This window comes from Pelodiscus sinensis, chromosome 6 (assembly GCF_049634645.1).
Source record: "Pelodiscus sinensis isolate JC-2024 chromosome 6, ASM4963464v1, whole genome shotgun sequence".
Classification (NCBI taxonomy): Eukaryota; Metazoa; Chordata; order Testudines; family Trionychidae; genus Pelodiscus; species Pelodiscus sinensis.
The window spans coordinates 104532996-104545881 of NC_134716.1; the positions used below are offsets into that span (position 1 = coordinate 104532996).

The 12886-nt window shown below is 44.4% G+C and overlaps 1 protein-coding gene across 1 annotated transcript in view; it reads right to left on the bottom strand.

The window, feature by feature from the left end:
* EGFLAM (EGF like, fibronectin type III and laminin G domains) overlaps nucleotides 1-12886 on the bottom strand; it is a 127897-nt gene that overhangs the window by 43310 nt on the left and 71701 nt on the right. Inside the window, exons 10-12 of the mRNA XM_006139475.3 lie at nucleotides 6871-6971; nucleotides 2205-2305; nucleotides 997-1141 (exon numbers count right to left, since the gene is read on the bottom strand). Of these exons, the coding sequence (XP_006139537.2) occupies nucleotides 997-1141; nucleotides 2205-2305; nucleotides 6871-6971 (347 nt within the window). The remainder of the gene's footprint in view (nucleotides 1-996; nucleotides 1142-2204; nucleotides 2306-6870; nucleotides 6972-12886) is intronic.

Genomic DNA, 12886 nt, shown 5'->3' on the forward strand with positions numbered 1-12886 from the left:
AACTGTCCACTAATTATTTTCTTCTGTTTTCTCCTCAAGACACGGGATGAAGTGAAGGTGAACTCATTGGGGTTAAATGAGGCCTCACTCAAGGCAGATTCTGACCCTGTCTCTCTAACTGCATGGCAACTCTTCATAGACTATTATTAATTTTCTTTTTCTTTATTTTTCTTTTCAATTCTCTCGTAGATATTTTAGTATTTTTCCTTTTACAATGAGTCAGCGTTTCTACAATTTTCTACCAGCTTTACTTTAAATTTTATTTAAGGAAAATATCATTGAGATTGTCTTTGAAGCTCTTCTGTCATTATACATGTGTTTTTGTATACATCTCTGGGACCTTGTTTGCACTATGGTACTGCATGGTAGTATACTGTGCCATGATAGTGCTGATGCTTCCGATAGAGACACAAGAGGTTATTCTGTCACTGTAGGTAATCTAGTTTCCCAAGCAGCAATATCTAGGTTGATGGAAGAATGGTTAGCTGGCTTAACTTCGGTGCATAAGAGTGGAAATTTTTCACACCACTAAGTGCTGTGAGTATGTCATCCTCATTTTCAAGCGTAGACCAGGCCAAGGGGATGAGGTAGAATGGTGTGCATTGCATGAAAGGGAGGAGGTGTACATGCATTAAGAGAGAGAGAGTAGTTATGGGATCTCTGAAGTGAGGCAAGGCAAGACAATGAATTGGGGAGAACAACAGTGTGCTCTGTGAGATACTGGAGAGAAGAACACATGTCTGGGGCTAGGGATGGTGGCTGTAGGATTTCTGGGCAATGATAAGGAGCAGTGAGGAAATGTTCAGTTTGAAGTACGATACTATCAATCTCTTAAAACTGATTCTGGTTTGTGCATCTGTGCCATCCCTAATACAGACACACACACATGTAATCTGATCTCTTGTGACACAGTTAGGAAGAAATGCCATCAGTTCTACAGAGAGCCAGGGCTGAGCACAAGCAGAGAGAGCCAGGGCTGAGTACATGATTACTTACCTGAGATTTACCTGTGACAGGAGTGTCATTGTCCAGCCGGAGCCAACCATTCAGCCCATCTCTGAACACAGTGACACTGTGCCAGTTGCCCAGTTTGATTTTGCTTTCACTCATAATGACCGCGACTCCTGTCCCACAATTGAACCTGCAAGAGATAGGCAAGGAGCACAAAAGTGACAACTTTTCATTAAATAAATCATCTAATCTTGTTTGTGACAAAGAAGTCTGCCTTTGCTTCACAGAGCCTCTCTGCTTCTCCTTTTACATTAAAGAACTATATAAGAACACTGAGGCAACAGATCTATATCTGGTCTGTTTTAAAGTAGATAAATTTTAAACTTTCTTTAATCTGTTTCCTTCTTCCATGCAGGAGACTTTGCATCCTCTGGCAACACAAAGCATATTGCAAAGCCTGCCAACTTTCTGAAACAGCTTCAAGATGCAGCGTATTAGGATTTGAGTTGCTGCTATCAGAGTAATTTCTCTTGGGAATTTTCCTAGCTTCCTGGTGAGAGCTGAAGCTATAGCAATAATACTGGGCTTCTATATGAAACTCAGATTGTTTAGTACTGATTGACAAGAAGGCCTTCATAGCAGTAAAGCTAGATGTGCACAAAGCATGCTGTTTTCTCTGCTTTGTCTCCACTATATGGGCCAGGTGGAGGTAGAATAGAAATAGGTTTAAGGCACGTCATTCCCCCCATCTTTATAGGAATCACCATTCCAGTTAATAAGTGCCAGATGGAAGTCTCGCTCTCATCAAATATCCCCATTAGTCACCAGAGCAAAGTGAGGCAGCTCCCTAAACTTCTGCCAGGTCAGTAATGTGGGATTAAGTTCCAGTCCCAAACAGGATTTCTGCAGGGTAATGAATTGTGCTACCACTAGGCACCTGGGTTAGCTGTATCACCTTGTTCTGAAAACTTTCTTGGGGTTCCTTCACTTATGGAGCAAAGTAACTAACAGTATATGCCTAGCTACAGCATTAGCATAGAGCCACTGGTTGGGTGGCATTTCTCACCCAGCTAAGAAAAAGTACCATTCATTTTGTGAAGGAATAGTCAGAAAGTAGCCTTGTGGCTGACATCCCCAGAGCTGAGGGAATTTTTTGCTGGCTGATTGCTGGGAATTTAAGGGCCTCTTTTCATTGCACCCAAGGGCTAGAGTGGGTGAGGAACTCACCCGTGGAAGGGCAGTAGAGCCATTACCTGAACTGGATGTTGCGTCGGATTATCGCCAGTGACATAAAATCACCACGGCCATGCTCATTTTCTCCACAGTACAGCAACAAACCATCCTCTGCTTCAGCCTGTGATCATAGGGTCAACACAGAAAAGTTAGCCTCTGCCTCTTGGCCATAAACTAAATGTACTAATGGAAATAACAGAGTGGGAACAATGAATAATGTGGAGGCATCCCGGAAAAACTCTGTGTTTGCTCTTCCGACATTTTTTGCGGAAGAGCAGATGCCACGAGGAAGAAGGGCTCTTCTGAAAGAGGAGGTTTTTCTGAAATTTGGCCCAGTGTAAACAGGCCAATTTTCGGAAAAGCATCTTCCAACAAAACTACTGGAAAAAGATATGCAAATTGCGGAGCGCAATTTGCGTACCTTTTTCCGACAAGAAGTGGCAGTCTAGACATAGCCTCAGAGATGGGGCAGTGATACTGATTTTTCAAAACCATTATTAGATGGATTTTTTTCTAGCAGAGTCAAAATTAGTAGCAGTTCAATTACAAATCCTGTATTTGATAGGCATCCACTATTTGAGTTTTGTTAAAAAATAGATCAGATTTTGGGCCAAGTCATCTCTGCATATTATCATATTGCAAAGGAGCACTATACAAACTTGATTTATTCATGGAAAGTGTTCAGCAAAACTAATTACAGGTTTTCAGCTCTGTCAGTAATAAACATCATGAATGCAAATAAAAAAATGGTTACTCACCTTCTCGTAACTGTTTTTCTTTGAGATGTGTTATTCACATCCATCCCAAACAAATGTGGTCAGAAACTATTTTCCATAGCTTTCATAGGGCTGACTGGGCAGCCCCCTGGAGAGCTGCCTTCTTGGTGCTCAATTTATGACCCTGCCAAATCAACCCCCTTCTTATTCCAACAGAAGGAGGATGGAAATTGGAATGGACATGAACACCACATCTCAAAGAGCAACAGTTACAAGAAGCTGAGTAACCATCTTTTCTTCTTTGAGTGCTTGTTCATGCTGATTCTAATCAGGTGATTCTTAAGCTCTCTCCCGGAAGTGTGGTCAAGTTAAGGAATTGCTGATTGGAAGATCACGCTGACAAAATTGGCATAATTTCTGGCCTGCGGTGTGATGGCGTAGAGAGTAGGGAAAATGTGCACTGAAGACCAGGTTGCTGCTCAGCAGATTTCCTAGAGAGGAACTTGTGCCAGAAAGGCAGTTAATGAGGCTTGTGCTCTTGTGGAGCGAGCTATGATTGCCAGGGTCAGGACCTTGGCCAGCTTATAGCAGGTACAGATGCAGTCCATGATTCAGGATGACAAGACCGGGAGCCCTTTCATTTGGCTCACCATTGCTATGAAGAGTTGGTCCAATTCCCAGGAAGACTTTGTGTGATCAATGTAGAATACTAGCACTCTCCGTAGGTCAAAGCTTTTCTCTTGTGAGACACCCCCACCTCCTGTCGCCCTTGCCTTGGAGATTAGGAAATAGCATGAGTAGAATCCCTTGCGCAACAGTAGGACACACAGTGGTGCTGGGGATTTTTGGCTGAGGGTCTCTCACACCTGACTCTTTCCTCAGCAACAACTCATAGACTGGCACTGGGGTGCCCTGCTCTGACAAACTTGGGTCCACGCAGTCTGTTGCTGTGGATTGGAGTGCAGCTACCACCAGTAGCTGTTTTAAAAGGGAGTCTTTTCCTTTTTTGATTCTTGGCTTAAGGCCTTACAGATTTTATTGCGTGCAGATTGATGTGCCTCTCCCAAGCACGAGTCATGGGGATCACTGCTGGTACTCGGGACAAACACCATAAGCGTTATACCTCAGGCTTGCGACATGCTTCGCGACGCAGGGCAGGGGTTGGGATAGAAACCATGGCAGTCACCAATCTCTATTACTAACGGTTAACTACTAACACACAGCTACTAACTATTAACAGTTAACATTATGAAACCAGGCTAACGGAGCACTTGTGAGCAAGTGAAAGCAGTACTAATGCTGTCATGAATGGTACAAAGGAACTGAAGTGGGTGAGGGTCAGCAGGGTCATATATTGAGCTCCATGAAGGCGCCACTCCAGGGGACACCCCAGCCAGCCTGATGGGAGCTGCAAAGGGGAAAAGTTTTCCAATGACCACGCACACACATGCACGCAGCTACGTGGCACTGACGTGAACAAGCACTCAAAGAATAACACAGAAATGAGGCTATGAGATCTGATCAGACCACTGGTCTAACTAGCCTAGTATTAGTGTTACAGAGAAAGAAAATAATCATACTATTATGATGCCTGATGGAAGAAGGAAAAAATAACTTCCTGGTCTGTGATGATGATCAGTGTATGTTGTAAAGCATGAGGGACATCTAGTTACCCAGGGTACGTCTACACTACAGCGCTAGTTCGAACTAACTTAGTTCGAATTAGTTAATTCGAACTAAGCTAGTTCGAACTAACGCATCTAGAACTAAAAACTAGTTCGAACTAGCGTTTTGCTAGTTCGAACTAGTAAGTCCACATTGAGTGGACTCTGAACAGGGCTTAATGATGGCCGGAAGCAGTGCCGGCAGGGCATAAAAGGAGGACTTAGAGCGTGGAGATGCTGTCTCAGGCTAGCCGAGGGCTGCGCTTAAAGGGTCCCGACCCCCACCCCGGACACACAGTTCTAAGGGGTGCCCCGCTTGCAAAGAAGTTCTGGCTTGGAGTGCCCTGAGTGCCCACACTGGGCACATCACACCACTCGGCCATCAGCCCGGCTGCACTTGCCGCAGGCTGCCATCTGGGGAGAGGGAGTAATTGGGGGGCTGCAGGAGAGCTTCCACCCCCAGAAGCCCGCAGAGCCAGCCCAGTCCTCCCCATCGGGGGCTCGTACCCCATTCCTCCCTCACCTCCTTCCACTTGCCCTTCCCTAGCCCCCCTTCTTATTGATGTACAAAATAAAGATAACGTTTCTTCCAACATTGACTCTGTCTTTATTGAACAAAACTGGGGGAGACTGGGAAAAGGAGGTGGGAGAGGGGAAGAGAAAGGCTGGGAGAGGGGAGGGCAACTAACATGATCAGGGGTTGGGAACAGGTCCCAGATAAAGAGAGGCTACAGAGACTGGGACTGTTCAGCTTAGAAAAGAGGAGACGGAGGGGGGACAGGATAGAGGTCTCTAAAAGCAGGGGTTGGGTGGAGAGGGTGCATTCAGAAAAGTTCTTCCTGAGTTCCCATAAAGAAGGACTAGAGGACACCAAAGGAAAGGAATGGGTAGCAGGCTTGAAACTAGTAAGAGAAAGTTGTTGTTCTTGACAAAGCAAATAGTTAACCTGTGGAACTCCTTGCTGCAGGAGGCTGTGAAGGCTAGAACTAGAACAGAGTTGAAAGGGAAGTGAGATAAAGTGATGGAGGTTGGGTCCATGGAGTCCTATTAGCCAGAGGGTAGGAGTGGTATCCCTGCCCAAAGTTTGTGGAAGGCTGGAGAGGGATGGCACGAGACAAATGGCTTGGTCATTGTCTTCGGTCCATCCCCTCCAGGGTCCCTAGGGTTGGCCGCTGTTGGCAGACAGGCTACTGGGCTAGATGGACCTTTGGTCTGACCCAGGACGGCCATTGTAAGCTCAGGGCTCAGTGTCGGGGGTCTCAGTGGACCCCCTTGATTTTCATGCACACCTGGTCCTGGGTGGCCAGGCTGGCAGCTCTCCTGCCCTAGACGGCCACTTTCCTGTGCCTAGTGCGGAGATCGTGGACGAGGTCCACGATGTCCGCACTAGCCCAGGAAGGTGCCCGCCTCTTGCGGTCCAGGGCAAGCTCCCGGGAGCCGCCAGCCTGGTCCCGGCAAGAGGGGGTGGGCTGGGGGGCATCGGGTGGGTGGCTCTGTGCCGTGCCAGGTGCAGGGTCTGCTAGCTGGGTGCTGGCAGGCTTGCACCTGGCACGGGCACCGTAGCCAGCCCGTGCCCCTTTAAGGGGTCCGGGGCCGGGAGGGGGGCATAGAGTTTCCCTGGTGTTGGCCAGAGTGGCCACCAGGGAAACCTGGGGAGGGCTAGCCTCCCACTAGTTCGAACTAAAGGGCTACACAGCCCTTAGTTCGAACTAGCTAGTTCGAACTAGGCGTTAGTCCTCGTAAAATGAGGTTTACCTAGTTCGAACTAAGCGCTCCGCTAGTTCGATTCAAATTCGAACTAGCGGAGCGCTAGTGTAGCGCATAGGAAAGTTAGTTCGAACTAACGTCCGTTAGTTCGAACTAACTTTCTAGTGTAGACATACCCCCAGGAAACTGAAAGTTCAGAAGTACTCAATTTAGCTTATATGTGTGCCACTGCTGAACAGATAGACATTTTACAAAAATTACAAACATCATGCAGCCTAAAATTCTCCCATATAGCTCTGTCACAGTAAATCAGTGCTAGCTTATCATCCCTCGACACTGCCATTTCCAGAACATTCCCTAAGAAAAAAGACTACCAGGAGTATAGACAAACATCTTGGCTAAGACCATTACATTTATTTTCTCTTGTGGGATGCAAACCCAGATTTTCAGAGGTGAAGGCTACCAATTAACTCACTACATCATCTAGCTTGCGGCGTACATTTGTGAAACTATTCACTCTGCTATTGTACACTCTTTCCATTAGTGTAAGTGAATAACATCTAAAAATGCTTTGTGAGTTTTGGATTGCGTAAACTTACCCTGAATTCAAGAGTAATTTGGAAAGTCTGATAGGAATTTTTCAGTGGTTCAAAAGTGATATATGAGTAGCCAGAGAACTGAGGATATTGGATAATAATATCTGAGAGGCAAAGATAAGAGCATGTTGTTTAGCAGTGTGTTCAAATTTAAAATCAATATACACATTTAGCACTAGATAACATCAGGCAAAAATACAAGACAGAGTTCTTCCAGATACAACTATTAGTCAGCAAGAGTCAACAATCAGTCAACCTACTACTCTGTCCTCCTACCACTTTTCAGAGCAAATTCTCTTGTTCCAGAGATTCTGCTGAACTTAAAACAGAAACAGAATGCTCAGGGGCAAATTCTGCTCAACAGTTTCCTCAATGGCATCACTAGGTTTTCACTCATGGAAATGAAAGAATTTGCTCCTTTGTGAGTCAGCTTGATTTAGGAAAATGCTTAACATGGAAACAGCTAGGCATTTTTTTCCCCTCGAGGAAGAGAGCATATGTGGGAAATACACACTGAATCAGATTCTAGGCTGCATTAGGTCAGCTCTGCTGTGCAAAGCCGTTCGAAAGCTGATGTACTTAGCCAGAATCTTTAGGTGACTCACAGCAGGGGTAACTACTTACACATGGCCATATCCTCCAATCTAGGGAGGTCTAGGTTGGATATTAGGAAAAGCTATTTCACCTAGGGAGGTGGTGGAATCTCCATCACTACAGGTTTTTAAGTCTTGGCTTGACAAAGCCCTGGCTGGATTGATTTAGTTGGGATTGGTCCTGCTGTGGGCAGGGGGCTGGACTTGATGACCTTCTGAGATCTCTTCCTGCTCTATGATTCTACAGTGTATGGCCAGGACAGCCTATACCCTGGCAATCACTGGCTGCTATAATGGTCCTTTAGGGATGTTGGCAGCTGGTGTATCAGCCCTCACGCTTCTCTAGCTTCTGGCTGAAGGTCAGCCCACCATGGAACAGCCCTATGACTGGGAAGAGCACAAAGGTGGATTAAAAACACCTTTGCATATTCTGGTCCTGAGGGGCCTCAATGACTCCTTGGCCAGAGCTCAGACTATCATCTCTGAATCAGATATAAACCTAATAAGCTAGGAAGGATGGAGGGTCTAACCTCTCTGTTACTTTCATCTGGGGCAATTTTGCCTTTTTACACAAGTAAAGTTACTTTTAAAGCTGTAATGCAAAAAAATTAAATAAATCTTAGACTGATACCAACAGAGCTTCAGAGCAGTGATCCGCAAACTTTTCAGGATCATTCCCCCCCTCCCCCCACACACACACTTATGTTCACAAATCCTGGGACAGGAGAAGGGGAATTTGGATAGTGGTAACGAGGCTGAATCTGGGGCCACAGCTGGGGTAGGTCTGGGTTGCCGCTGCTTTTTTTTAAATGGGGCTTTTTTGAAAAAAAAAAAAAACCAGCAATTTAAATGGGGACCTCTTGAAAATAAAACCCTTTTTCGAAAGATCCTGTAAAACTCATTTTTTTGAGGAGTACAGGATCTTTTGAAAAAGGGTTTTATTTTTGAAAGATCCCCATCTAAACTGCCATTTTGTTTTGGTTTTTTTCGAAAAAGCCCCGTTTTGAAAAAAAGCAGTATCCACCATTATGTAAATGAGGCATGGGATATTTAAATCCCGGCTTCATTTGAAATATCGACGTGCCTAATTTACATCCCTTTCTCGAAAAAGGGATGTAGTCTAGACACACTCTCTGTGAACTGTGTTCACTCACATGTGATGTGGTGCTTTTCCTTTTCCCCCTGTGACTAGAGGGTTCTTATCAGGCCACTTCATTTTGAATGGTCCCTTCCAATATTTGTTAATTGCTAAACAATCTGTATCTTTACTGCACTGTGACATTCTCAGTGCAGTAAAAGCCCTTTTATGCAGAACTTCACTAGCCTGCATGCTCCCCCATCCTGTACCCCAAGTCACTCCCATGCCCCAACCCCTTGCTGGCTCTGCGTGGCATTTCTGATTTGCACAAAAAATCTGGTTCATAGTGCGATTGGTGCAGGGCCACCAGGAGGTTGGCACATGGGAAGGACTGTGGGGTGCACTTTGGGAGGGTGTTTAGGTCGAGAAGGAGGCTTCGGTCAGAGTTTGGGGCATGCAGGGACTCAGAGTGCTGGATTGGGGGGCCAGTGGTTTCCTGTCCTTGCTGTTGTTGGAAGAGGCAGAGGGATAGCCAGATGACTCTGCAGGCATGCGGCATCTCTCCCTCTCCCCAAGTGCTGACTCTGTAGCTCCCAGCCTATTGGCCAGGAGCAGCAGCAATGAGGAGCTACTTGAGTTCCTTGCAGGAACTGCTGGACATGAGCATCTTTCCCCCATCTTTCACACCAACCCTCCTGTGCCCCAATTCCTGTCCCAAGCCCCCTCCCAGAGCCTGTGATCCACAGCCCTTCCCGGCACTCCAAACTCCTCCATCCTGCTTAACAGCATTTTTAATTTATCAGCAACTTCCATTCCCCAGCACACAGGATAAAAAGTCTTTAACTATACATTTCCCAGCCCCAAAGAAGAGCTCTGTGCCAGCTCGAAAGCTTCTAACTCTCAACAACAAAAGTTTGTGCGATAAAAGATATTATTTCATCCACTTGTGTCTCTGATATTCTGGGACAGATATGACTACAATAACACTTGAAACAAAGTTTGTTACATAAAACGGAGTGAGGCTATAGCACGAATTAACTGAGGAAAACTCATCCCCAAGAGGTATTGACCGTTAAATGGATTCACTGGATGTCATGTCCCTCTAAAGAGGACTGTTAAGTATAAAAAAGCTCTGCAGAATCAGCCTAATTAATGCATCATTTAACATGGAATGATGTCTGATGAAGGGAAGATCACTATTGTGCACTATTAGTGCATGATCTGGTTAGGACACCAGGGGATAAATACTACATTAAAGAGAATGGATTTGAGACTCAGATTAACATATTCAGCTCCACTCATTTTATATAATTATGTGACATCCATAACAATCCCATATCTTTGTAGGCTTGGGCATTATGGCAAAAATAATCACATCTATAGCTGTTCCATCATCTATGGTCACAATAGTTGCTTTGCAAAATGGACTTTCCCCAAGAACTGTTCATTGAAGTAAGGAGAGGAAAAGCAAATAATCAACTGAATCATACAGGGCTCGTCTACATTGGCCCCTTTTCCGAAAGGGGCATGTTAATTTCAGAGATCGTAATAGGGAAATCCGTGGGGGATTTAAATATCCCCCGCGGCATTTAAATAAAAATGTCCACTGCTTTTTTCCGGCTTTTAGAAAAGCCGGAAAAGAGCGTCTACACTGGCCCCGATCCTCCGGAAAAAGCGCCCTTTTCCGGAGGATCTTATTCCCACTTTGAAGTAGGAATAAGATCCTCCGGAAAAGGGCGCTTTTTCCGGAGGATCGGGGCCAGTGTAGACGCTCTTTTCCGGCTGTTCTAAAAGCCGGAAAAAAGCGGCGGACATTTTTATTTAAATGCCACGGGGGATATTTAAATCCCCCGTGGATTTCCCTATTACGATCTCTGAAATTAACATGCCCCTTTCGGAAAAGGGGCCAGTGTAGACGTAGCCACAATGTACCGTGAGTGCCATGACTTCTGATGTGACATCTGTAGAAGAAAATGCAAGTGCATCTCATCTTAATCATACACACAAGTGCTCTTTTGTGGTGACAGAGTAGAAAGAATCCCCTCCTTAACAGATGAGAGCCTCCAAGTAAGAGTAATCAGACACAGAACTTTTCATTTCCAAAGATGAACAAATGTTAAGCAATAACTTGTGGGTTTGTAGCTATTGTTATCGCTGTGACAAAACGGGGAATATGTCTTTGTCAATGTATACATTTCCATTTAGGATGGTAACCTTTGGTTGTGGCTGTAAGCATTCACTATCAGAAACTTGGCACCTAATGTGGGAGCTATATCTGGAAAGCTGTGACAAAGCCATTGGAGGGGGCCATCAGCAATTAATGTCTCTCCCCGATGAAACAATAATAGAATCATAGAACCATAGGCCTCGAGAGATCATCGAGTCCAGTCCCCTGCCCTCACATCAGGCCCAAGGACAGTCTAAATGATCCCTGACAAGTGACTGTCTAACCTGTTCTTAAATATCACCAGTGGTGGAGATTCCACAACTTCCCTAGGCAATTTATTCCAGTGTTTAACCACCCTGACAATTAAGAAGTTTTTCCTAATGTCCAACCTAAACCTCCTTTTCTTCAGTTTAAATCCATTGCTTCTTGTCCTATCAACAGAGGCCAAGGAGAACAATTTTTGTCCCTCTTCCTTGTAACATATCCCCCCTCAGTCTTCTCTTTTCTAAACTAAACAAGCCCAGTTCTTTCAGTTTTCTCTCACAGGTCATGTTTTCCAGACCCTTAATCATTTTTGTTGCTCTTCTCTGGACCTTCTCTAATTTCCCCACATCTTTCTTGAAATGTGGTGCCCAGAACTGGACACAATACTCCAATTAAGGCCTAATCAGCACAGAGTAGGGAGGAGGAATGACTTCTCATGTCTTGCTCACAACACTCCTGTTCATTCATCCCAGAATCACGTTTACTTTTTTGACTTATGTTTAACTTGTCATCCACTGTGATCCCTAAATCCCTTTCAGCAGTATTCCATCCTAGATAATCACTTTCTATTCTGTATGTGTGAAACTGATTGTTCTTTCCTAAGTGGAATACTTTGCATTTGTCCTGATTGAATTTCATCCTGTTTACCTCAGACCATTTTTCTAGTTTGTCCAGATCATTTTGAATTTTTGCACTATCCTCCAAAGCACTTGCAACTCCTCCAAGCTTGGTATCATCTGCAAACTTAATAATCATGCTCTCTATGCCATCATCTAAATAATTGATGAAGATATTGAAGAGAACCAGTCCCAAAACAGATCCCTGCAGAACCTCACTTGTTAGGTGCTTTCAGCATGATGGTGAACCATTAATAACTACTCTCTGAGAATGTTTATCCAGCCTGTTAGGCACCCAACTTATAGTATCCCCATCTAGGTTGCATTTCAATGGAGTTGCAACAAGTAGGACCATTGATTAGGAATGGACTCATTTCATGGGAATCTGTCTAGGAGAAAGGGAGGAGCAGGAGTCCCCAATATTAGCACATGGCTTGGTGAACTGCTCTACAGTTTGCTTGACCACTCTGCCCAAGATGGTAGGTTAAAGACTCTGTTAAAAGACAGAATCGTAGAAATGTAGATCTGTAAAGGACTTCAAGAGGTCATAAAGTCCAACACCTGCAATGGGGCAGAACCAAGTAAACCTAGATCATCCCTGACAGCTATTTGTCCAACATGTTCTTAAATTCCTCTCATGATGGGAATTTCAACACACCCTTCTTAGAAGCTTGTTCCAGAATTTAACTATCTATCCTTGTAGTTAGAAAATGTTGTTGTAGCCACCTTGGTGCCAGGATAGTAGATAGACAAGATGGGTGAGGTAATTATCTTTTATTGGTCCAATATTATCTCACCCACCTTATCTCTCTTATAGTTTGAAAGCTTTTCCTAATATGTAACCTAAATATCTCTTGCTGCAGATTAAGCAGCCACCGTTAAATGTCTGCACCAAATCTTATATAAAGTGTGTCAAGTAAGAGGTCTATAAAAAGCGTACAATTGGCTGATTCTGTTTACACTATTCGTATGCATTTTTGTATTCGAAGTTATGTATACAAGTTCGTACTTGTATTTCAAATGTTTGCTTCTGAGAGCCAATTAACAGGAGGTTGGGCCAGCCTACTGTTATAGGACTACTAGTTGAGCAAACAGGAGTACTTGACTAACAATGGTCCCTATGTGATGTCAATCCACATCTGTTAAGCTCCTATGTGAATGTTCAAACAAGATTGGGAGCAATAGTTGCTGCCTGAAAAGTACTTAGTTATGCATGGACAGGTGACATTTTCATGTAACAAACTCCATTTTATAACTGTATTTTTCCACAGAGACCAATGGGATTCCCTCCACATAAAAA